At 55.2% G+C, this 24,704-nt stretch overlaps 2 protein-coding genes across 2 annotated transcripts; one reads left to right on the forward strand and one right to left on the reverse strand.

The window, feature by feature from the left end:
- The first annotated feature begins 479 nt into the window (after positions 1-479).
- On the forward strand, positions 480-12,138 carry RGP1 (RGP1 homolog, RAB6A GEF complex partner 1). The gene is made up of 9 exons (XM_082074981.1): positions 480-598; positions 1,092-1,232; positions 4,167-4,303; positions 4,671-4,754; positions 8,748-8,897; positions 8,977-9,123; positions 10,334-10,461; positions 10,700-10,877; positions 11,065-12,138. The coding sequence occupies exons 2-9, from the start codon at positions 1,117-1,119 to the stop codon at positions 11,286-11,288; spliced, it is 1,164 nt and encodes a 387-aa protein (XP_081931107.1). The 5' UTR covers positions 480-598; positions 1,092-1,116; the 3' UTR covers positions 11,289-12,138.
- A 156-nt stretch (positions 12,139-12,294) lies between these two features.
- Positions 12,295-15,037, reverse strand: MSMP (microseminoprotein, prostate associated). Its single transcript, XM_082074581.1, has 3 exons — positions 14,837-15,037; positions 13,902-14,010; positions 12,295-13,495 (listed from the first exon to the last, which is right to left on the reverse strand). The coding sequence occupies exons 1-3, from the start codon at positions 14,955-14,957 to the stop codon at positions 13,309-13,311; spliced, it is 417 nt and encodes a 138-aa protein (XP_081930707.1). The 5' UTR covers positions 14,958-15,037; the 3' UTR covers positions 12,295-13,308.
- Positions 15,038-24,704: the final 9,667 nt, after the last annotated feature.

Raw genomic sequence — 24,704 nt, forward strand, 5'->3', positions numbered from 1 at the left:
GCGCGCTGCCACGCCACGCCCCGCCACGCCACGCCACGCCCCGCCCGCGCCCCCGGGGCACCGGCGCCCGGCGCGCCGCCGAGCGCGTCCGGAAACCCGGACCCGCCCCGCCGCCGGCTCGACCTGCGATCCCAACGGCGCACGACGGAGCGGCGCCCGAGAGCTCCCGAGAGGCGCCCGAGCGTTGCCGAGCAGAACCCGAGAGTTCCCGAGCGCTGCCCGAGAGCTCCCGAGTGAACCCCGAGCGCTGGCGAGCCCTGCCCAAGCTGTGCCCGAGAGTTCCCGAGCGATTCTCGAGAGTTGCCGAAAGATCCCCGAGCGCTGCCGAATGACGGCCGAGAGTTGCCGAGGGAGCGCCGAGCGCTGCCGAGCGTGTCCCGAGTGTTGCCGAGCGACGCCGAGAGTTGCCGAGCGACTCCCGAAAGTTGCCGAGCGACTCCCGAAAGTTGCCGAGCGACTCCCGAAAGTTGCCGAGCGACTCCCGAAAGTTGCCGAGCGAGGCCTGCAACCCCGCCGAGCAGGTCGGGAGAGCCGTGAAGCGGCTGAGAGGAAGCCGGGCCCCGTGGCGCGGGGCGGCGAGTGGGGTCTGTGCGGGGCGGTGAGTGGGGCCGGGGCGGCTTGGGGCGGGGGATGCGTGGACTTGCGGTCCTGTGTCCCCGGCCCTTCTGGTGAGCTTTTACTTCTGTGTGTTTGCGGCCGGGGCCTCCCCTGGCCCCTCGGGTTATGGGCGGCAGGACGGTCCCTCACCCCTCGGGGTATATCCTGACCCCTTCACGAGTGTGTGGGGCTGAGTGAGGTGCGAGGGCGTTTGTATGTGTATGGTCAGGGATGTGTGCGTGTGCAAGGCCAGGGCTGTCCCTGACCCACATACATGTCTGTGTGCTGTATCCAGAGCCAGGTCTTTGCCTGACCCCAACCCATGTGTGTGCAAGGCCAGGGCTGTCCCTGACCCCATACATGTCTGTGTGCTGTGTCCAGAGCCAGGTCTCCCTCTGACCTCCCCATGTGTGTGTGGCCTGCTGCTGCCATTCCCCCCGTTACATCACACAGCCCTCTCTCCATGCCTGCTGTTTGGTGGGTTTTTTTGGCAGGTTGTGCAGCCGGGCTGTCCAAGCCATGATCGAAGTGTTGGCCAAGCTGGGCCGTGGGCCTGTCTTTCTGGCAGGGGAGGTGCTGGAGTGCGTGATCACTTTCACCAACCCATTGTCGGCCTCCTCTACCTCCGCCAGCAGGTATGGCAGCCCGCACTGGTGGGCTCTTCTGTTCGTAAAGCCTCACATTGGCAGAGCAGTCTGGGTTCCTTCAGAGGGAACAGCCCTCCCTCCCTCCTCAGCGGCTAGGTGAAGTCATGTCTGGGTTGTGGGGCAATGGTGCCAGCTCAGACATTGGTGACTCCCCCGTCCAGGGTACTCCCTTAAGGGTGCTTTGTGCCATCATTGTTTCAGGGCTGAAGCTGAGGTAATTATTCTGGTTGTCTACCCTCAAGAAAGAAGCTAGTAAAAAAGTATGCAGTTTAAGGTGCTTTTAACTGCCTCTCAGGTGAGCCCTCTGTGACAGGATTACTGGCAGAAAGTAAAGCCAAAGTGGGTGTCGAAGTGGGATGTCTAGTTACACGTGGGTGGCAGCCTCACAGGGTAACATCCAGACAGCCCTATTTCCTGCATTTGTGGAAGGAGCTCTCTCTCTCCAGTCGTGTGCAGTGTGATCCTTGCCTCCAGAACTGGCAGGCAAAGGGGCCAGCTCTCCCTAGAGCCAGAAAGAGGCAGCATTTTCTGTGGCCCAGCCTTTGAGCACTGCCTGTCCCTTTACCATAAGTGTGCCCAAAACAGGTGTTGAGGAAACGTGAGAAGATGGGAACTTCCTACATTGGCTCACAGTGGGTGACTCCACATCATAAGTTGTCACCCAAAGCTTCCATCTCCGCTGAGTGTGTGGCCTTGCCTGATTCTCCAGAGGATGCAGAGTGCTTCCTCATCTTGAGCCCTTCCTGGGACGTGTCCATTTCCAGCCCTGTCAGGTTCAGCATCTTTTCATCACCAGTATGCATTCCACACGTGATTGTTTTGGTGAACCCACTTCCAGTGCCTGCAGTCTCAGCAGCAGCAAAACAGTCATTTGGTATTACCACCGTAGGGCTTCTTTGTTTATTGCCTTCCTTAACTTTCATCTTTTCTTCCTGGTTCCACTTTCTGCTGAATTCAGCTTTCAAATTCAGCTATGCGTAAGCATCTACCTTTTTTTTTTTTAACTCTATCAGAGTAAAGTCTTGTGTGGCGACAGTGCTATTTCTCCCAGTTCTGAAATGTGTGGGGCTGCAAAGGAGCAGTTTTTGGAGGTTCACAGCACAGCTACAGGAGCTTCATTTGGGAACTTCAGGCATGTTGTGGTCCGTAGAAAACCGCCGCTTGAAAAGAGGAAAACTTTGTAAAATAATAAAGCAGGTAACCAAACTGACAAAACCTGGCCACGTAGTACGAGTGGCAACAACAAGTAGATCAGCTGTTTGGAAACTGAAGCTGTGAGTTGCGTAAAGGCAGGAGCCAGATCAAAGCACAGTCACTGCAAAGGCAGATGGACCTGTCAGGAACTAGAAGCTTTTGGGGGCAGCAAAAGCTGCAGTGCAGGTGGAGGAACTGAGAGGCGCACATTTCCAGCGCGGGGACAGAACTGAAGGACAGTAAGTAAACGACAGAAAGTGAATTTGATTGTGGTGTACAAAGTGTACAAGAAACTAAATTCTTCTGCCCAAAGGCTTTAGCTTATGGGCTCCAGGAGTTGTAGAGAGAAGTGAGAGAGAAGGGAAGTGACCTCAGCACCAGTGCAGGATCCTTCTGCGCCCTGCCAGCTGGACAAGCTAGGTCTGCCGGTAGGATGTCATATGCAAATTTTGTTTGGGCATCTGGTTAAAAAAAAAAAAGGAAGACAATCCAGTGGCATATTATTGGGCAATACTGAAAATAAAAAATAAAAAAAAATCGTGTTTGAAGATACTATAATCCTGCTAAGCTTATATGAAATCAGAAAACGTCTCTTAAGCAAGACCATTTCTCTGTTTTCATATAGCGCATGCCTTAGAACAGAAGACCTTACAGCAGCCCTTATGGAAAAGCCATGCTGGTACTTTTGAAGACAGAGAATTATTATTCTGGTGTTAGATGTAATTGGGTAGAGTAACCAGCACGTGTTTGGCTAAAGGCAGCCAACGCGTACAAAAGATCAAATACCGCGCTATTAGTCAGCTGAAATAAATGCAGCACGCCTTTTTCTCTGGTTCATGTAGACGTTTAACTGCTCTGATGTGTCACATCAAGAGATACCTGTGTGCCACAAAAAATCCCTCTTACCTCTTAAAACTCTGGTGTCAGTTGCTTACTAATCAGACCATGATGTTAGAAAACACCAGAGGAAAAGTACACTGGCTAAATTAATGAAGCTGCTATTGAAACAAAAAAATAGATGAGGGCTTTGGAAACTGAAAGGTGATGAAGTGGAGAGGCCGTAGAGTTGTGCTCTGCATGTCACTTCTGGCTTGGGATCTGTCTTTTTGTGGCAAAATGTCCTCTGCCAGGCCTGCTCCATGCGTGACAATGAGAGGTGTCGTCTCAGGAGTGCAGTCTGGCCAGTCCCAAACCATGCATCTGGAGAAAGGTGACCAAGGGACTAAGACTCTGGATTGGATCTCAGGATACTGGACCTCAGTGTGTTTCCTGGAAGATCCCTGCGGGGTTCTGCACAGGCAGAGGGGTGGCTGCTGACCTGTGCTGCTTTGCTATCTCCTGCCACATGTGTACAGTGGGCTTCTCAGGACAGGGGTGTTTTCTTGCTTTGTGTCTGTGCTGTGCCCAAGGTGTTGTGGCTCAGACTGCAAATATTGCTGCTAAACAAGAGCACACAGGCCACAGAGCCAGGCCTTGGGTGAAACTGCTGTCAGCAGTCGATTGAAAGTGGCTTCAGGTCAACACCCCAGCCTGAGCTTGCTCTGAAGGTTTGCTCAGAGGGCAGGGCTTTGAGAGTGGCTTCAGTGACAGTGAAGCAAAGCCCTTCTTCCTTCTAGACAAGCAGTCCCACATGGAGCTGAGCAGCAAGAGCTGCTCTTCTCCCAATTTGTACTTGATGTGGTCCAGGTTTAAAGCATAGACATGAGTGTTGCCCTTCTTTGCCCTCAGTGAGATGCTGGCATGGGCCAGCGCCCAGATCCACTGCCAGTTCCACACCAGCGAGAACCGGGTAGCACTCCCTCCTTCTGATGGCATCAAGCACGATGTGCAAGCAGAGAATGAGACAGTCTTCGTCCCCAACAGAGGTGAGTACCACCCTGCGTAGGGGTAGTGGGAGCACAGCAAGCAGGAATCAAGCAGACAACAATGTATGTCTTGAAGGCAGCACACATAGGAATGAGCAGGAGTTCCGTGTTGCTTTCTTCGTGTTATTCCTGGTTGATGACTGCTGCAGAACCGTGTTAATACTGGGATCAAAGTGGCACTAGCTTGAAGCAAAACTTGACGGTTGTCTGTCTAGATTCTCTGGTAATGCCTTATCATCTGATGAGGCCATGTGATGTGTTTTCCTTTGCCCTCTCCCCCCTGTTCCTCCCTGTGAGGCTAAGGCCTGGCTGGCCTAGGCATGATCCAAGACTGGGCAGCATTCACATGGTTCTTCTTCTCTTCCAGGAGAGCGGGGTCAGTGTATCCTGTCCACACCACCAAAAATTCTCTTCTGTGACTTGCGACTGGATCCCGGAGAGTCAAAGTCATGTGAGTCCTGTCTTCTCTTCCCCCGCTCAGAGAGCTCACTTCTGGGAAGCCCTGCTCTCAAGCTGGCTTTGCAGACCTGAGCGCTGCTACAGGGAGACCCTGGTGCTCGTGGAAGGCAAGGTGCTTTGGTGGGAGCATGAGTGCTAAGGAGCTGCTGCATTGTCCAGAGTCTGTTCCCCAGCCTGTGAGGGCTGCGCACTGCAGTGTGGCACTCAGTCCTGTCCCTGACCCATGTCCTTTGCCACAGGTCCATTGTGTAGCTGCAAGGCGTAAAATGTTTTGAAACACCCATCTGCAGCTGAAGGAATGGTTACACACACCTGAGTTTCCCCGTGTTTATTTCTTTGACCACACTGCAGTATTCTTGGGATTTGGGCTGAGATCCTCTGAAGGTCTGTGCTTCCTCTTCAAGTTGTGGCTGTCCCAGAGATCCCAGAGTCTTCTCCCTGTTCTGGGGTTCCTGCTGTAAAAGAGAGCACTTCTCATCTTCTCTGCTCAAACCTCTCCGCGTCCCCAAAGCCCTCAATGGTATCCTTCCAGTGGTTCCCCTTTAAGCTCTTCTTCATCACTACTTTATCTTTTGCTGTTGAGAAAAATTTTCATCCTTTTCACAAGGCATTTGCAGCAACTCATTTTCCTTATTCCAGGCAGCTTCTTCTATTGGGGACTTCTGCTGGAGTAGGCAGCTGTGAAAATACAAGTATGTGCTGTTGTCTCTCGGTTGGTGGCTGTGTGCCCCAGCCTGTCAGTTCATGTTGGATCACCTTTGCATTCCAGCGGCACATCGTCCAGCAGCAGCATCATATCAGCTGTTGCAGGCTGCACACGGACAGCTTCCTTGGGTTGTTCTAGGGGTCTGCTGGGAATGGTTCATGGAAACCTCTCAAGTAACACAGCAAAGGGAGCAGAGAGGCAGTGCCTACGGTGGAGTGAGTTCTACTGGAGCATTTTGCTCTGGGGAGGTGAGAGCAGAGCTGCGAGTGAGACCAAGGAGCCATGGGATGTGATGTGCTGGTTTTGAAGCTGGGATCTCCTGCTTTTCTAGGCTTGGAGGGAAAGTCAGACCAACCTGGCTTGGCTAGGTGGTTAGCAGCATGGGGCTGTGCTATCTGGGGCTATGTTTCCTAAAGGTCCTGACGGGACGAGAGGAAATGCCTGGAAAAAAAGGAGGCTAAAAGGACACCTCCTCGCTCTCTACACCTGCCTGAAAGGAGGTTGTAACACGGAGGGTATTGGTCTCTTCTCCCAAGTAACAAGTGACAGGATGAGAACAAATGGCCTCAAGTTGTACCAGGGGAGGTTTAGGTTGGATATTAGGAGAAATTTTTTCACAGAAAGGGTTGTCAGGCACTAGAACAGGCTGCCCAGGGAAGTGGTTGAGTCACTGTCCCTGAAGGTATTTAAAAGACGTAGATGATGTTCTTAGGGACGTGGTTTAGTGCCAGAGTTAGGTTCATGGTTGGACTCGATGAGCTTGAGGGTGTCTTCCAACCAAAGTGATTCTATTTGAGCATGTTTAGTTACTTACTTACTGTTCTACATATGAGGGAAAGGAGCTGGCCCTGCCACATTGGAGCCAAGGTCCTTGTGCTTTCTGAAAGTGACCGTGTCAGAGATGAGGAGGAGGTATAAGTCTCAGCTCACCTGGATTCTCCTGCACTCTTCACTGCTGGCAGGTGTGGGGCTGGAGCATCCATTCCCGGGGAGCAGGGGGAATTCACTTTTCCTGGTGCATCCCCAGCTGGCTCAGCAGTCTCTGGGAGAGCAGATCAGTGACGAGAGCCCAACCTCCAGGTGGCTGGGATGGATCGAGAGGATTTCCTTGTCCTCTGGCTTTGCAGGCAGAAGCTGTTCAGCCCTCAGCTAAACTAGCAATAGTCTGTCATTCCCACGGACACAAGCTCTTCTATGCTTTGAGGTCCCTTGGCTTTATGTCATGTCCTTTTCCTTTTGTTGTGAGATGCACATGTCCATAGCATGTGTCATGTGCAGTGCTGCTGTGTCTGGCACTGGCCTTTTTAGCACTGAAAGCCCAGTGTCACAGCCACTACTCTGCGGGGCTGTTCACACCAATACCATTGGCCTGCAGTGCTGCTCCTCTCACACGAGGCAGCAGCTGGCACTCTTGCAGATCATTCCTGGGGGCTCCTGCCAGCTCCGTGGAGGCAGAGTTAAGGCTGTGTGGGTGTGTATCCTAATTCTTCATTTCCTGTTTTTCAGAAGTTTTGAGTTTTGCTGCACAGTTTGGAAAGTTTAAAAAAAAAAAAAATCTTAATTCTGCTTCAGCAAAGTACTATGTTATTAAGCCGTAGCCAGAGCTGGCACATATAGCCGAGGTTGTGTGAGGCTGTCTCTTGATAAAAGGCCTTGTTTTCAGTTGCTGACCAGCTTATTCCCTGATATCTTCCCCTTGTTATGGTGCCTATATGCTGAAGTTGACTCACCCTCCCATCCCTTTGACACACTGCCAAGACTGAGCTCTTTAAATTTGTCACCATAAAACATTTTCTCAAGCCCTCAAGTCATTTATGTGGCTGTTTCTCTCTCCTCTCCGGTTTTGTAATACTTTTAAATATTCGGTAGATCACAGGGAGGGAAGGAAATGGAAGCAGCCTGGACACGAGCTGGGAGCCCAGCCAGAGGGTACAGCGGGTGGCTAAGGAAGACATCCGTAGTGCCAGGAATGTGCCTCCTCCTGGGATATGCACGGAAGCTGGGACTTCCCGAGTCTCTGCATTCCTGTGCCAGGTAGCAAACCACCCATCCTCCCCAGACAGTGATGGTCTCTGCTCATATTATCCTCACTGAGCATGAAGGTCTTTGTGAGCACTCTTGTTAAGCCTGGTACAGGGGGTTAGAGCAGTCCGCTTCCTTCCTTGGAAAAAGCCAATTTTCCTCCCTGTCAGGACAGTCCTCAGCTTTATCTGCACACAATCCAGCGGAACAGCCTTGTGTTTTAAGGTGTAACAGCCTGTGGATGCTACAGACTAGCATGTTTTTTTTTCTTCCTGCCAGTTCTGTGATTTTAAATCTACAAGTTATATTTAAAATGTAACCCTAGCTTTTAATCTAAGCCTCAATGTTTAGGATGTGCCAGAGGTGGGGAAGGATCTGTGGTTTCACAGCAGGATGCTGCCCTTCCTCTGGCAGGGTGTATCTGCGTCACGGTGGGCTAGCCAGAGAGGTGGAGACTTTCCACAGTTTGCTGTTTGCGCCTTTCTTATTATACAGCATGCGGTTTGGGAAGGCTGCAGAAGTGTTCACACTGCGTCGAGAAGCGTTGAGGTTTGTGTGGTGGCCAAGGGGCTTTGAAAGGGCTGAATGTGGTGTAAAGCCAAGCCCTGGCATCTCAGAGGTCTCGGAGTCAGAGGCATTGTGGTCTAAGTCATCAGTCTGTCAAGGGAGATACGCCACAGGTTGTTGTGAAGGTCTCTGAAGTGTTTTTTGGCCATTTAGACATGGTGCTTCAGAGGAAAACACAGGAAGAAACTAATTTTTGTTGCTGAGTTTGGGGTTTGTGTAAAGTGAATATCAAAAGAGGCATGAGGTATTGATCAGTACCTCTGCCACGTGGGTCAGAGCCCTGAGGAAACCACAGCATGTGACTAATTTGTGAAAGCGGTGTCCCAAGGAAGTGCGCAGAGGCAAATTCAGGTTGAACTCGTGATGAGTAAGTTTAGCTCTCGTATGTTTGTGTTCCTGGATTTTACATCTTTCACATTCTTTCATGGCAAAGTTTGTGTGTGTGGTTGTATGTTCTGGAAGTAATGTCTGGATGACGGTGCATGTGATGTGAGAAGGAGTGCGCTGGGCAGGGAGGCTGGGGATGTGCTTGGCCTGCTGTGGTAAAGAGGGTACAGCAGAAAGCACTTGGCAGTGTCCCTAGCTCAGCTCTGCTGCTGGTCCTAACCCTCGGAGCAGGTAGCCTGCGAGTGACAGCTCCAGGAGCTTCCTTTTGCCTTCGGAATGTGATCTTTTCTGCACTCCTTGCAGATTCATACTGTGAAACACTGCCCATAGATGGCCCTCCCTCTTTCCGGGGACAGTCGGTGAAGTACGTGTACAAGCTGACCATAGGCTGCCAGCGCGTCAACTCCCCCATCAAGCTCCTGCGTGTTCCTTTCCGTGTCCTTGTGTTGCATGGTAAGGCCACACACTGCCCTCCCTGCAGACACCAGCCTGGCTGAACCCTGCTTTACTGATGCTCTTGCCTTCTTCCCAGGGCTCAAGGATTACCAGTTCCCACAGGATGAGGTTGTTGCACCTTCAAATCCTTTCCTGGAGGAGGAGGAGGGCTTGAAGAAAGACTCTCGCCTGGCTGACCTGGCAACAGAACTGCTCATGGTGGCCACCTCTCGACGCAGCCTGCGTATGTCATATCCCCTGCCTGAACGTACTGTCCTAACCTGGGTGTGAAGCACACACAGTTCAGGGCTCGCTGCAAAAATCTCTCCCTGACAAAGCAAAAGCTCTGACTGAGGCTGTGGAGCAGGTCCATCAGGGTGCACTTGGGTCAGAGTTTCCCATGGGCTCCTCCCTGCTGGTCTCAGGCTCTTCCTAATTCAGCCGGGGAGACCTTGTCCCAAGCATATCACCATCAGCACATGGTTTGCTCTTGCTCCCTGCAGGCATTTCCCAAGGGGAATACCAACCCCAGGGACTCCCCTTCACACCCCAGCAGCAGGCATGGGGTCTTGTCTGCTGGGCTCTGTGCGTAACTTAGGGTATTGTATGGAGCAGAGCCTCAACCTGCCACATTGCTTTCACAGTATCACAGTATGTTTGGGATTGGAAGGGACCTCAAAAGATCATTTAGTCCAATCCCCCTGCTGGAGCAGGAACGCCTAGGTGAGGTCGCACAGGAACATGTCCAGGCGGGTTTTGAATGTCTGCAGAGAAGGAGACTCCACAACCTCCCTGGGCAGCCTGTTCCAGTGTCCATCACCCTTACTGAGAAGAAGTTTTTTCTCAAATTTAAGTGTAACCTCTTGTGTTCCAGCTTGATCCCATTACCCCTTGTCCTATCATTGTTTGCCACCAAGAAGAGCCTGGCTCCATCCTTGTGGCACTCACCCTTTATATATTTACAAACATTAATAAGGTCACCCCTCAGTCTTCTCTTCTCCAAACTAAAGAGACCCAGCTCCCTCAGCCTTTCTTCATAAGGGAGATGCTTCACTCCCTTAATCATCTTTGTTGCCCTACGCTGGACCCTCTCCAGCAGACCCTCTTCCCTGTCCTTCTTGAACTGAGGGGCCCAGAACTGGACACAATATTCCAGATGTGGTCTCACCAGGGTGGAGTAGAGGGGACGAAGAACCTCTCTTGATCTACTAACCACCCCCCTTGTAATACACCCCAGGATGCCATTGGCCTTCCTGGCCACAAGGGCCCAGTGCTGGCTCATGGTCATCCTGCTGTCCACCAGGACTCCCAGGTCCCTTTCCCCTACACTGCTCTCTAATATGTAATTTCCCAACCTATACTGGAACCTGGGGTTGTTCCTGCCCAGATGCAGGACTCTACACTTTCCCTTGTTAAATTTCATTTAAATTTACCCCCTCCTTCTTGCTCCACAGACCTGTATAACATCAGCAACACTCGTGGGAAGGTGGGGACATTCTGCATCTTTAAGACGGTGTATAAGATCGGAGAGGATGTCATTGGGACCTTTAACTTCTCAGAAGGAGACATCCCATGTCTGCAAGTCAGTGCTGACTTTGGGCATCACTGTGGAGAGAGGTTTCAAGTGGGGGAGTCGGAAATGGGATTGAGGTGGCACTGGGCTGCTGTGGGGTTTCTAACGGGACCCATTTAAGGTCCCCTTGGGGTGTGAGGTGGGAAAGGACTCTGGTTCTGAGCTCGTTTAGAAAATGAAGGCCCTGGAGCTTTCGGCCAGGGCTGTGTGAGTGTGTGAGATGAACACCTTGCCAATCATCCTGCAGTTCTCAGTGAGCCTGCAGACAGAGGAGAGCATCCAGGAGGAGTTCCAGCGCCGGCGGGGACAGCCTGTCTCCTTCAGCACGCACGCCCGCCATCAGGAGGCCTGCCTGCACACCGCCCAGAGCAGCTTCAGCCTGCCCATCCCGCTCAGCTCGACCCCGGGATTCACCACCAACATAGGTTAGTGGCCACCAGAGAAGGGACCTACCCCTCCTTGTCTCCTTCTGCGATGTCCCCAGCCCTGCCCTTGCTCAAAGCTGTGTCCTGTTGCAGGGAGCTTGTCCCCTTGCCAGGACAGACAGCGCTGAGACAGCTGCTGTCCCTGTCTCTTGTGGGACAGGGCTGCTGACCCCTCTCTTGCCCACAGTGTCCCTGAAGTGGAGGCTGCACTTCGAGTTTGTGACCTCCGGGGAGTCCTCAGGGACTTGCTTGGTTCGTGGGAGCCAGTCAGAGGCTGTCACCTGGGCTGGGGTGGAGCAGATCGGAGTGGACACTTTCAGCTGGGACTTGCCCATCAAAGTCCTTCCCACCAACCCCATCCTGGCCTCCTACGTATCTCAATTCTCCAGCACTAACTCCATCACCATCTGACGTGGGGAGAGGTGGTCAGGTCCTATGATGCTGCAGGCAAGTGTTGCTGGCAGGAATGGCAGCAGGACTGTCACTGGCGTGCTGCATGCCTGCTCCCTGATGTCCCCTTGGGTTCATCTGCAGTGCCCAGGTGGGCACCACGTGAGTCTGTGCCACCTGCGGGAGGAGGATCCCTGCCCTTGCTGTAGCATCCTGTGCTGCAGCTCTTGGCTGGGAGCTGGCCCCTTCCTGCCTCGGTGAAGGCGTGAGTCCCAGCACTCACCAAAAGCAAATCTGCCACATGAGGAATGGCCCAACGTGCCTTCACCCCATGAAGGGCTTCTAGGAAGGAAGGACCCAGCCCAGGGAAAGGAGGGGGTAGTTCTAGTGAAGCCCCGTTATTAGCCTTGAGTGAAGACTGTGCCCTCTGAGGCCCCACAAGCAGAGGTAAGGCATGCTGGCCATCTGGGCCAGCTGGGAGCCAGCTCTCCTGCCCTGGCACGCGTCCTGCCCCTTGTGAGGTGTGTCTCATGTCCACAGCCCGGCACACCAGTTCCCCTCACCTAGGACAGGCAGGTCCTGGCAGACCCACCCTGTGCCACCGCTATGTGCTGGTGTCCTGGATGTCACCACATTGATGTGGCAACACAATTGTGATGATCCAAACTGAGAAGCACCGAGCACCTCGGCTGTTTTGTGGCTGTGCTCCTGGGTGTGAAGGCATCCTGCTGGTCTTGGGATCCTTGGGGAGCTGGGGTGAATGCGTGCTCTGCGTTCAAGAGCTAGGGTGGAGGTCTCGTTGCTAAACAGCTAACTCTCCATTTCTACCAAACCTTTCAAAGAGTTTTCCTCTTTGCATAGAAATCTAATAAACATCTGAATGTGAAAAATTCAGCCTTCTGAGAGCCTTATTCCTACACCATTCCTGGAGGTGGACACAGCCCATGCTCCCCAACAGTCACAGCCTGGAGACTTCCTCTTTGTTTAATACCTTTATTGCAAGAACAGAAACATCTACACAAGGCTCAGCACAACACAGACATGGCACTAGCTGGGACAGTCTGCCAGGGTGGCCGGCTCCACCCTGGCACACACGGATTGCTTCAGCTCCTTGAACCCAAACAGGGCACCCAGCTCCCCGCCTCACTCCCCTGCAGCTGGGATGGAGCCTCCCCTGGGGACACCTGCCAGTAGTTCCCCTCACTCTGCGCCTGCCTGGGCTGGCTCTGTTGCAGTGTTGCCCAGGGCTGGTCTGCAATGCCGGGGATCCCCTCCAGCCCCGGGAGCTGTGGGAGCAGGGGCAATAGTGGTTCCAGAGGTTGGTTGTGCCCCTCGCACTCCAAGGCAGAGAAGGGGCTGGCCAGGGTGTGCAGGTCCTGAATGAAGGGCCGTGGAGCTCCCCAGTGAGCTCCCAACAGCTGCTGTGGAGGGGGACGGGGATCTCGGAGGGAGGAGGGAGCCACTTAGCTGAGGGTGGATGTGGAAGTTACAAGACGGTGGTGAAACGCTTGCACAGGTTGCCTAGGGAGGTGGTCAATGCCCCATCCGTGGGGACATCCAAGGCCAGGCTGGATGGGGCTCTGAGCAGCCTGATCTAGTTGAAGATGTCCCTGCTCATTGCAGGGGTGTTGGACTAGATGTCCTTTGAAGGTCCCTTCCAACTCACACTATTCTATGAATCTATGATTTTAAGACTGCCGCAATGCAGGCTAATTTGGTCTTGTACCCCTTTCTTTAGTAGCTGGAGGTTTCCTGCCCACCTGGGAGGAGATCGCACAGGATCCACCTTCCCATAGTACTCAGGGCATCTCACAGGGAGGGGGCCCAGATTTGGTTCAGGAAGCTGAAGGCAGAAGCAAAGCCGTATCATAGCAGCGCTAGGGTGTAAATGTTAACTCAGTACCATGGTGTGTAGATAGTGGTTTCCTTCGAAGGTGGCAGCAGTGTCACCTCTACAGGATGGGGCAGGTCTGGAGCATGCAGGAGGTGTGCTCTGGAGGAGGGAAGATGATGCTGGGGGACACAGGGTGCTGCCGAACCTCTATCTGCTCAGCCCAGCACCCAGCACCTTGTTCAGTGGCTCAGGGGTGCCGGCTGAGCCCCACTCATGCTCCATGCTCTTCACGCAGGGCAGGCTGGGGTTGGCCTTCTGCACCACCGAGATCTGGCAGGTCTGTGAGTCGTAGTGAGCCTCACACCAGTCGGGGAAGTCAATGGGGTGCTGGGTGCTGCAGGAGAAAGCATGGTGCCATCAGCCCCACCTGGGGCAAGCCAGGGGGCTGCTGGCAGGGCCAGGTGGCTTCCCCTGCTGCCAGCAGCCCTGGCCAGGGTGTCTCTCAGGTCAGCTTGGGCAAGCTGGGCTGCAGCTCCTGTCATCTTGAGACACTCCTGGCCCCCGCTTTTGTCTCCCTGACTCACCCCACCATCTTCAACACCCCAGTGGGTTTCTGCCCACCTCTACCCCTTGTCCCCCAGGGCCTGGTGCCCTTTAGCACCCAGGGCTCTTCTATTTGCTTGGCTGCATTTGCAGCCACCAGACCCACACGATGTCCCCACTGTGAGTGCAGAGGTGCCACGGCAGGGCAGCACCGCCAGCCATAGCCCACCCGCAGTGCCCCTCAGCCCCTCACTCACGTCTCGCAGCAGCCCACGCCGATGGGGTGCAGGCAGGTGCAGAGCAGGCAGTTGGTGCTCAGCCACGACTCCCCAAGGGAGAACTGCTTCCCCTCGTACTCACAGGGAGCTGCAAAGGAAACAGCAGTGATGAGCACTCATGGGGTCTGTGCCGGGCATATGGGAGCCTCCTTGGCACCCCGGTGCCCTGAAAGAGGGGGTAGAGGGCAATGTCACAACCTTCTACCCCTCCCATGGTACAGGAGATAGAATCCTAGAATCATTTTGGTTGGAAAAGACCTTTAAGATCATCGAGTCCAACCATTAACGTAACACTGTCGCTAAACCATGTTCCTAAGAACCACATCTATGCATCTTTTGAACACCTCCAGGGATAGTGGTCGAACCGCTTCTCTGAGTAGCCTGTTCCAGTGCCTGACAAGGTACTTGCTGGCCTCTCACAACCCTGCAGGTATGGGATGCTCAGACGTCTGCCAAGGGCGTTGTTCCCATCCATCCTCTCCTGGTCATGCCCTGCAGTTCTCCCCAAGGCCCTGGGAGCTTGGGGCAGGGACAAGTGGTTCTTTCTTCCCAGAAGAGGGCATATCCAGCACCCCTTGGGCTTTGAGCATCTCTGCAGCCCTGGCAGAAGGCAGCAGAGGAAAGACGGGCAGCCCTCCTCCCTTTGCTGCTAGTCCTGCACTCTCGGCCGCAGCCAGGCCCCTGCCAGGAGCTCTTCATGGCCCAGCGAGCTGTTTCTCAGCCAGAGCCCTGGGGAGCTGTTCTGTGGTTTATAGACTGCTCCTTCCACTCATCACTGGCCCGCAATCACGCTCCTGCACTCAGCACAGTCCCTTTTGTGCTTCACAGGCGTGCAAGGCAGAGCTTTGCCACCCCAGGGAAAGCTGAGGTCTCCTCTTCCCATCTGTGTTGTATCATCTCACCTCCCTGCTTACCTTTTGCTTGGAAGTAGCATTTGGCCTGGGAGCCTGGCAGCTGCAGGAGGAGGGAGAGCAGCAGGCAAAGGCTGCCCCAGGCACATCCCATCTTCTGTGATCGCATGGCCATGGCCGGCATTGAGCTGGTCTTCTTCACCGTCCTGCCGAGGTTGCCTTGCTTCTCTATTGCCTTTGCTCCTTTCCCTTCTCTCTCTCTCTTTCTCTCTCTCTCTGGCTTTTTAATGCTCTTCCCCTGATCCCAACAAGAGATATTTATAAAGTTCAGCTTTACGACCCTGGCCACCAGCTGTGCCCCACTGGAAAAGTTGTAAAACTCATTTCCTGATTTGAAAGGCATGAAAACAAGAGGTAGGATCAAGATTTTTAACAAGCTGTGAAAAGCTGATTCATGCCCTCCAGAAATGTCTCCAGTTGGAAGCCCCTGTGGGTGCGAGGCTCTGCAGTGAGGGGAGATCCAAGGGACCCCAGTGGAGTTGCCCTCGGCAGGCTAGTGAGCACACAAGTGGTGAGTGTGGGAAGCCCTGGACTCCAACCAGTAGAGCTCCACGCTTCTCTCTGGTCACACTGAGCCATGTCTGATCCCCCATTGCAGTCAAGGTCTTGGGAGCATCCCCTTGCACAGGGACCAGCGTGGCACAGACATCCATTTAACAACAAGTGCAGGATGCAATGGCAGCATCCTCAATGGGAATGGAGACGCTCACACCCAGCTCTCGGGTACCACAGTGCAGCAGTTTCACCCCAGCCTGGGCTGTAGCCATGCCAGGCTTGTGGCCACACACGGGCTTGGGGTGATAGCGGGATTTTCTGGCTAACAGCAATTGTCATTGATGCACAGGGGGTGAGGAAAGCTCTGTGCAAGGCACGACCCGTGGTTCATCTGAGCAGCACCCATGAAAACAGGGCTGCGCCTGCGCAGCACCAATGCAATGCCCCTTTCAGACCCTGGAGATCAGCCCCTGCAGAAACAGGGAACGGGAGGGCTGAAATCAGGAAGCCAACGTGCATTTGGGCAACAAGTTGCCTGAGAGGGAAACGAAGGGCTTGGCTGGCAGTAAGCCATGATGGGAGGACGTCACACAACCTGGGGACATGCCCACAGTGCGCTCAGACCCTTACCCAGAGGGGCGGCCTCTGGGTTGAAGTGATAAGGCTATTATCAACCTGCAGAGCGAGGGGATGGGTGAGATGGAAGAGGTCGGAGGCCTGGGAGCCACACAGCCCTGGGGAGCTAAAAGCAAAGGGCTGAATTGCCAAGAGAAATTTGCAGCCCCTGTCAGAGGAGCTGCCAGCAGCAGGAAACGGGGCTCCAGGGATGGTCCGGTGGTGGCTCAGCCAGGCAGCAGCGGTAGCGGTAACGGTAGCACACATGGGTCATCTGCCCTTGCGTTAAGCTCCCTGCTTTCTGAGAGTTTGGGATAGGTTTACACCCTGACGCGTGAGGCTTAATATCCCTTCCAGAATTTGTGTTGGCCTCCGCTATAATAGCTGGATATTTTTGTTATCCCCATAAATGCCCAATCCCTCCTTGAATCCTGCTAAATTTTGGCCTGAGCATTTTCCTGTGGCAGACTAATTAAGCATGGAGTGAAAAAAAGAAAAAAAAAGCTTCCTTTTATCCGCTTTGAGTTCATCACCTTCAGATTTGAAGCTGTAGTCCCTTTGTGCTGCTGCTCCAGGACCCTTCGCCATCCCGTTGCGTCCTTGTCCCTCAACTTGTGCTCTCATCTCCCAGGGAGCAGCCCCAGCCTTGCAATGCCTCTCACCCTGATATAATTACCCCAGCCCTCTCATAGTACCATGGATGATGCTGTGCCACCCTTTGTAGGGTGGCTGGATGACAGCAAGGGCAGGATGGGTTGGAAAAGGCTGATAATAAATCAGAGAAGCTCGGGGCACCCATGAATAACCTGCTGACCACAGTGCTGTGAGCTGGGATGGCGAAGTGTATCAGTGACAAATGAAACTTGCCCTTTGGTGCAGAATTGTTACTATATAAGGAAGATAAAAGCATTCATCGTCAGAGCAGTAAATGAATATTCCTATTGTGTGTTTGGAAAAAGAAGTCTGGCACGCTAGCAACCACAATGAAATAATCCATCATCGTTTCATCACCAAGTACAGCAAATGTTAAACAAAAGCGGTGGGTTTCATTTGGAAGCCTGCACGATTTGGCCAGGCTTCCGGAAGTATGCAAAAAATCTGGGGTGAGAGCATCTCTCAGACGTGTGGAGGGGCACTGCCCCTGCTCCGCTGGGGACACAGGGAGGCATCCCTGGGATTTCTGTAGCTCGGCTGTTCCAGTTTCCCCAGGAGAGGGATAAGACTACTAGCCCACTCACAGCATTTAGGTATTTGATCAAAACAGTTCACTGGGTAAATGCAGAGGAAGAGGAAAGGGGGTCAGGACAACCCTCAGCGCATTGCAAAGGGACCCAAGTACCACAGCAACCTCTACACTGCAACTGTGCTTCAGTGGATGGTGCTGCTGGTCCCTGCAGCCTTATGGTCCCGCTCTTCCCCCTCTTGGCTGCTCTGCTTCTCCTATTTTGCATCCCCAGGCACCCACCTGGCCTCACCACACACCCTCATGGGGGTCCAGAGCATTTCCATCTGGCTCATACAGGAGGCGGCTTGTAGCTTGGAAAGCCACAGCTGGAGATGGAGTCAATGCTTGAGAGTTTCCGTTTGGGCACCCACAGGATGCTGTGGCTGGAGGAGCTGACACCCTCTCCCCTCTCCAGCTAGGCTGCATTAGCGGGTGCATACCTGGGAGGCTTTGCCTCAGGGGGTGCAAGGCAGCATCCAGTTTCAGTGCTCACATCTCAGAGGGACAACTGAGAGGCAGGGAAGAGCCACGGAGGGGATGTAGGGGCTGGAAGAAGTGCCTTGCTCCAAGTTCAGTCACTTGGATTTATCGGGTGGAGGCCAACAGCAAGGATTGCATCCAGACATGCCAGTGAAGAGCAGTCACCACCCCTGAGCATCCCAGGACCCCACAGAATGTCACATCTGAGTCTCAGCATCCCTATGGCAGGACCCAGCTGCTCCTGCCTGGACTGGCTATTGGATTGTAGCTGTGTCCAAGGAGAGTTGGGTGCTGCACCCCATGGAGGGTACCCAGCAAAGGTTGGGTGCTCCCTCTGCAGAGCAGCTCTTCAGGCTCCCGGTGCCAGAGGATGGGACCCTGTGGATGGGCAAGGATGAGCTCCCAAGCTGGTGGGTGCTGGAATGGGGTGACAACAGCCCACCCCAGCCCCTCAGAGATGCAGGGGGTAATAAAGGATGCTGGACACATTGCCATCAGCAGGATCCAAGAGTGTTATAAAACCTGAATCTCCTGAGCCTTCAGCTGGGACTGCAGCTGCAGAGCAGGAAGCAAACAGGATCCCGACTGGCATTGTGAGAGCAAACACCATAAATCCAAGGAAGTGCTGCGATTGCTGTTTTAGGCACTGGGGAGCTTGGCTCCTGCTCCCCACAAGTGATTTATTTTCTCTCTAAACAGAAAAAAAAAAAAAAAAAAAAAGAAAATACACTCAATCCGAACTTATCACTGGGCTGAGCTGCCTCAGCACTGCCCCGGGCCCTGGGGTGGCTGTGAGGTGTGGTCATGTCTCCTCACCCAGCACTTTGGTGATGGTGCAGGCGCGGTGCGGTCAGATGCCCGCTCTGCGCTATGTCCACTCACCTGAACGCTCAGTGCACACCGGAGCAGCTGGACCTCAGGAAGAGCTGAGCTGCGGGGTCAGAGAGAGCTGCGCAACCAGGAGCCGAGGAAGAGGACAGGAGGGGACAAAGGACTACCCAGAGAATGACAGCTGGCTCGCTCTGGTCTTCCTCTTGCAGCTGGTAAACCAGCTGGGATAGCTCCTGGGGGCTGGAACTACAGATGGGATTAGAGCTGACCCCACCAGGACTAAAGCATGAGGCTGTTGCTCCAGAAAGGGGACAAAGCAGAGGGGACATAATAAAAACCCTAATGTCATCTTATTCTGTAGGCTGACTGCCTGCTGGATGGAGCTGGGTGCCACTGGAGGAGCATGGGCTGGGAGCTGTGCTGGCATGCCCTGTGTGTCCCATGGGTGTCCCTGGTCTCAGCACTCGTACTCTGACCATCCCCACAGGGGACAGCCATTTCCACCCCACGGGCTGGGCACCATGTTTTGCAGGAGCTCTACAAGCTTAAATTGGATGGTGTCTATGGGTCCCCAGCCGTGGGATGGCGTCTGTCATGGGATAGGGTTTGTGGGTCCCCTGCTTTGGGATGGGATCTGCTGTGAGATGGTGTCCTTGGGTCCCCTGCTCATGGGACAAGCTCTACCCAACCCAGGCTGGGTTCCTCCTCCCCACAGCTGGTGGCAGGCAGGGCTCCGTGGTCTGGGCAGCCCCACACCATGCCTCCCTTGGGCTCTCTTGCCCTCCCTCACACAGTCTCATCCTCCCTTGCTGACCTCCATGGTCCATCTCCATCATACTTCAGCACTCTCCCAAGCCATTTATGCCCTCTGTGCCCACTCTGCGCCAGGCCAGGTTTTGGCACCAGGGGATTATTCACCCATACCTGCTGCATGCAGCCCTGGCAGGGTGCTGGCACCCGCCCTGGCACCCCTGTACCACAGGTACCCCATCACCCTGGGTGTACTGCTGCCCGTGGCTTTGCCCCAGCTCCCCTCGAGGGAAACGTGCCGGGAGGACAAGGGGTGTTTAGGAAAACAGGCCTTGGCACTTGCTGGCCATCCCGGGAAAATAAAAACATCCGGGCGGGCAGCCATGCAGCAAGTGCGAGAGGCCGGCACTCCATAAATCCCCTGGAGCAGGTGCTTTGTAGTCGGCACAAGGAAATGAGCACATTATTCAGCTCGGCTTAAACCCCAAAATGTTTCCTGTCCTGTGAGTCAGAAATAACCCTGGGAGATCATTCCTGGGCCATGCAGGAGCCACACCAGCCAAAAAAGCGCCATATGCCTGTTGGGCCTGGGGACCTGTTGGGGAGATCAGGGGTCTGGGCACCCCACGATGGAAGAGAATTTGCCATTGCAATGCCATGTCACCAGCACTGACCCCAGCATGTAACTGCTCCAGGATGTGCTGGGGAGTTGCTGGGGACTTCCAGATCTGTCCTGGGCACCACAGTACAATGGGATGCTGGGGAAGGGAGGGCCTCAGGAGACACTGGGTCTTTCTGGATCCTGAGTGGATCCCACAGGTCTCCTCTGGACTCTCTCTGGGATCAAAAAGAGGGATCCCCTGCCCCAGCAGTAAACCTTCTGTACATCCCACATCACGCTGCTGCATCATAGGCTGTTGGATGAGACCCATGGGGCCACCCCGGGTTGCTGCCCCACTTTGGGGGCACCCTACAGGAAAAAGCCACAAGTAGCTAGTAGGTTCATGGTAGAAGAGACCACCTAGGTGTGCAGTCAGGACCCCTCATACCTGGCCTAGGGGTCCTGGAGCAGATGGATGAGAAAGAAATGCAGCGGGTGCCCTCAGCTCAGCACAGGCAGCACCCACCTGAGGGGGGATGTGGAAAACATGTCCTGCAAGGACACTTGTAGGATCCCACCGTGGTTCTGGGACACAGAGGGGCACAGACACTGGAAGCTGTCTCCATAGTCACACTGGGACAGCCCCTGCCCTGAACCAGAGCAACACAGCTGCTGCTGTGCCCCAGGAGGGGCACCCATTCCCTGGGTAGTCCTTTATCCCTTCCTGTCCCCTTCCTCAGCACACACATTTTTCCAGTTAAAATATTCACCCTACTCCATTTTTTCTGTTGCTGGCACACAAACTCCAAGCTCAAACAAGGAGCCCTTCAGGTTCCCCATACAGCAGGAGCACAGGAAGCCCATGCATGCACAGTTTGCCCTGTGTGCCTGTACTTGTCTCCATGTGCTTCATGCCCACCTGGCCAAAGCTGCCCTGATCCTCTGGAGATGTTTCTCTCCCACTTGGGATGGGGCGGCTTTTGGAGGTGCTGGGCTCCTGCATCACTGGGGATGCCGCAGTGCCATACATGCCCCAGGCAGAGTGGTACCCACATGACTCCTTCACCTGGCCCTGGCACAACCGTTCATGCCACAGGCGCCTGCTTGTGGTCCCTGCCACGCTCTTTACAGCCACCTCCTGGGGCTGACAGGTTTCTGGCCCTGCTCTCCGTACAGAGGTGAAAGCACTTGGCACAGCCCTGCAGCCTGCTAGCTCGTGTTGCTTCTCTCCAGGAGGTGGAAAAGTATTTTTTAGCAATTAAACAATCATCACCTTTCGGGACATGGACCTCAGTTTCACCTGATGGGAACCTGGAAAAAAGCCCCTTGGTGCCCACTGTGCTCTGGTGCATTGAAAAGATGCCCATGGACTACAGTGGGCCACCACAGAGTTGCAAGGGACAGACACAAACGATCAGGGACAACCATGGACCACTGCAGTCCACCATAGACCATCACAGACCTCTATGGACTGCCATAGACGACCACAGTCTGCCATGGACCATCACAGACCACCACAGTTCACCTCAGACAATCGTGGCCCTCCATGGACCACCACAGTGCACCATAGAACATCATGGACCACAGAGAGAACTATGTGCTGCCATAGACTACCATGGACCACCATAATCCACCATAGACCATCATAGACCTCTGTGTATTGCTACACCGTGGACCACCACAATCCACCACACACTATCATGGACCTCTGTGGACTCCCATGGACCTCCATGGACTTCTGCAGACCACCACAGACCTCCACAGACCACCGCAGATCAGCACAGACCACCAGCACCATGGTGCTGGGCACAGCCCCGTGGAAAGAAAACTTGTCAGCTTCAAGACTTGGGACGCGAAGAGCAGAAAGATTAAAACTCGGCATGAAACCAGGGGATGGGGAAGGCGAGATGGAGTTGCAGAAATCCTAAAGCAGGGTGAGTCCCAGACCCATGTGCCCCAGGGAGCAGGTTGAGGGACATCAAGCATACTAATCCCCATGAGACCCCATCCCCACCTCAGCTCCTCTCCCACATGTGCTCTTGTGGGAGGTGCCTGTGTCACACAAGGAACACGGAGTTGTGGCAGCTCCCCCATGTGCCCTCCGGCTGCCCGGTGTCCCAGCAGCAGACACAGCCGGTAGGTTGTAGCTGTGTCCCCAGCTGACGGGGTGTCTGGGCAGTGGTGGCTGGGCCCCCTCTGCTGGCATTGCACACGCAAACACGGGGTGCCCCAGGACCCACAGGCTACTCCCCACAGGGCCCAATAGCACCCACAATTCCGCCCCAGACTTCCCTCATGCTCCCTTCACCTCCCTCTGCTTTTTTTTTTTTTTAATACATCTATTTTTTTTTTCTAATTTGGCGGGTTTGTTGCCTCCACAGGCTGCATCCCACCCGCAGCAGATCCCGCAAGAGCATCACCACCTCCCAGACAAGGGACTCACTGCCCACTCCCTGCCCAGCACAGACAGGGAGAGGACACAGGTTGGAGAAGGCTTTTCACACCCACAGTGCTGGCAGCCCCATTGACCCCCACTGCACCTTGACCTGTGCAACCAAATGAGCCCAAGGCTTGGAGATGTCACTGTGGGTCAGGACACAAGCCCTGGGGCTGGGCTGCCCGGTGTGGGGGCACACAGGGGGCACAGGACTAGGCACCATCAGCGCCCTGTGAATGTCCAGCAGCAGGGGTGGTTTCATGGAGGCTGTGGTCCCCAATGGGACTGTCACCATGCCAAGCCTCACGCCCCCTGGGGAAGCTTATCCAGACCTTCCCAGAGTCTCTTTATTTGCCTCCTTTTGCTGCCGATTGGATTTCACTGTCCTGCAACAGCGCTGCCCTTCGGTTCAGACACCGCTACAAGCCCCGTGCCGCCATCGTAATGGGGTATTTTTAGCCAGCAACCCAATCCACCTGGCTCGGGTGAGTTGAGCTCTGCGACCCCACAGTGATAGGAAGGACGTGTCGCTCATGGTGAAGACAACCGCAACAGCACCAGCAGGGACAGAGCGGGGCCATGATTCCTGGCAATTCCAGCTGCAGAGTGACCTGTCCCAGGGCACCCTGGGGTGTCAAGTCCACAGTTCTGCTCTGCTGTCCTGCCCCAAATCCCAGGAGGGGACAGGGATCCCCTGCCCACTGCTCAGTGCAGCATCCCTCACACATCTGAACCCCCGGGACTTTGGGGGGGCAGCAGAACCAGCAACAGCCACCGGGTCCCTGTGTAGCCACTGGGCTCCCCCTGCGCTCCCCTTAGTGTCCCACACACACATGTCCCCACCCCAGTGCTGAACGGGGGGGCAGGGGCTGGCAACACACACACCCCCGCACACAGCCCCCGCCCCGCCCGACGAGAGCAGGCAGCAGGCTGGGAATGCGAGGAATGCACCGCAGGCACGCTGCCCCCGCCGAGCCCCCCCTGTCCCACCGAGGGCCCCCTTGGACATAACAGGGCACTTCTGTGTCCCTTCGGGCTGGGGCAACACCCCCCACAGCAGCTGAGGCTGGCATCTTCTCGCATCCTTTCCCAAATCCCCCAGGGAGGACCATCAGCCCCACTCTGCCCAGGTTATCCCCAGCCCCACGACGTCCCGGGGGGTTGCACAGGGCTCCCTGCTCCATACCCGGCCCTTCCCTCCAGAGTGCTCCCCTGTGCTCCCGGGTCCTCTGCCCTCCTGGAAGCCACCCCATGCTCCTACCCCACCACCCCACAGGCCTGTGCCCCACAGCACAGGGGCTGGAGCCTAAAAACCCACAGTGGTGAGACGCCTGCTACCTCCAGCCCCTCCACATCCCCTCCCCTCAGGACTGCCACCTCCCTCCCCTCTGGCCCACCCCAGCCAGGCCATGTGACAAGGCAGGGATGGGCAGCAGGGACACCAGATCCCTGTGGCACAGCCCCTCACTGGCACTCTCCACTGCTGGGCAGACAGCCTGGGTGTCAGGGACATCTGGATCCCCAGGACATCCCACCTCCTAGAGGCTGACTCTCCAATCACCCCCCTGAACCCCAAATCCCCAGGGACCTCCCCAACAACATCCTCCACCCCCAGTGGGGAGACCAAGACCCAGGGCAGTGGATATCCCCAAGAAGACACCCAGATACCAGGCACTCCCTCCACAGAGCCCAAGTCCCCCTGTAAATCACAGTCCAAGACCTTCCCAAAACCCACACAGAGGATGTCTCCTCTGTCAGCTGGCTGCACCCCACAGCCATGTGCCTCACCTGCTGGGGACACACCTTCCCTGGGCACCCCTTTGCCAAGGCCCCATCACACCCATCCCCTGTATTCCATTGTCCAGGGCCTTCCCCAGCCTCTGGTGGGGACACTTAGGACGGGGCGCGCGCTCAAATCCCCAGTCAGTGAGTCCTCCTAGAATTTCTATGTCTCCTCCCAACCGCTCCTCACTGCATCCCCTAGAACAGAGGTAAAATCCACATGCCCTGGCACTGGGAACACCCAAAATCCAAGTGCTTCTTCCGCAACCTGTGTCCCCCAGAACCCAGACACCCATTCCCCACTCCCAGACAACTGTGGGCTGCAGGACTTGGAGAGTCCCACCCCTTAATCCCCAAGCGGGGATCCCAGAGCTGCTCCCGCAGCCCTCCGCTGGGACGCCCAAAAGGCGAGCAACCCCCTCACACTCCCACCAGGGCCACCCAGAACCAGAGCACTGCTCCTCATCCCGCTAGCCCCCTCTCTGGGGATACCGCCCCCCGCGCCCGCCGGTGCCGCCCATCCCCGTGCGGTCCGGCCGGGAGGCAGCGGCGGCAGAGGGCGCTGGCCGGCCCGGGGCGGTGCCGCCAGGGGGAGGGCGCAGGCGGCCGGGGCGGGGGCGCGGCGGGGCGCAGGAGCCGCGGGCGGTGGCCGGGG

Source organism: Streptopelia decaocto, assembly GCF_964273445.1.
Source record: "Streptopelia decaocto genome assembly, chromosome: Z".
Lineage (NCBI taxonomy): Eukaryota > Metazoa > Chordata > Aves > Columbiformes > Columbidae > Streptopelia > Streptopelia decaocto.

Bases quoted from the DNA above. Each gene is read 5' to 3' on its own strand.
- MSMP (XM_082074581.1), bottom strand. From the start codon at position 14,957: ATGCCGGCCATGGCCATGCGATCACAGAAGATGGGATGTGCCTGGGGC. The intron at 14,011-14,836 runs GTAAGCAGGGAG...TTTCCTTTGCAG, and splicing joins ATGCTACTTCCAAGCAAAAG to CTCCCTGTGAGTACGAGGGG. The intron at 13,496-13,901 runs GTGAGTGAGGGG...TTTCTCCTGCAG, and splicing joins GGCGTGGGCTGCTGCGAGAC to CACCCAGCACCCCATTGACT.
- RGP1 (XM_082074981.1), top strand. From the start codon at position 1,117: ATGATCGAAGTGTTGGCCAAGCTGGGCCGTGGGCCTGTCTTTCTGGCA. The intron at 4,755-8,747 runs GTGAGTCCTGTC...CACTCCTTGCAG, and splicing joins TCCCGGAGAGTCAAAGTCAT to ATTCATACTGTGAAACACTG. The intron at 9,124-10,333 runs GTATGTCATATC...CTTGCTCCACAG, and splicing joins CACCTCTCGACGCAGCCTGC to ACCTGTATAACATCAGCAAC.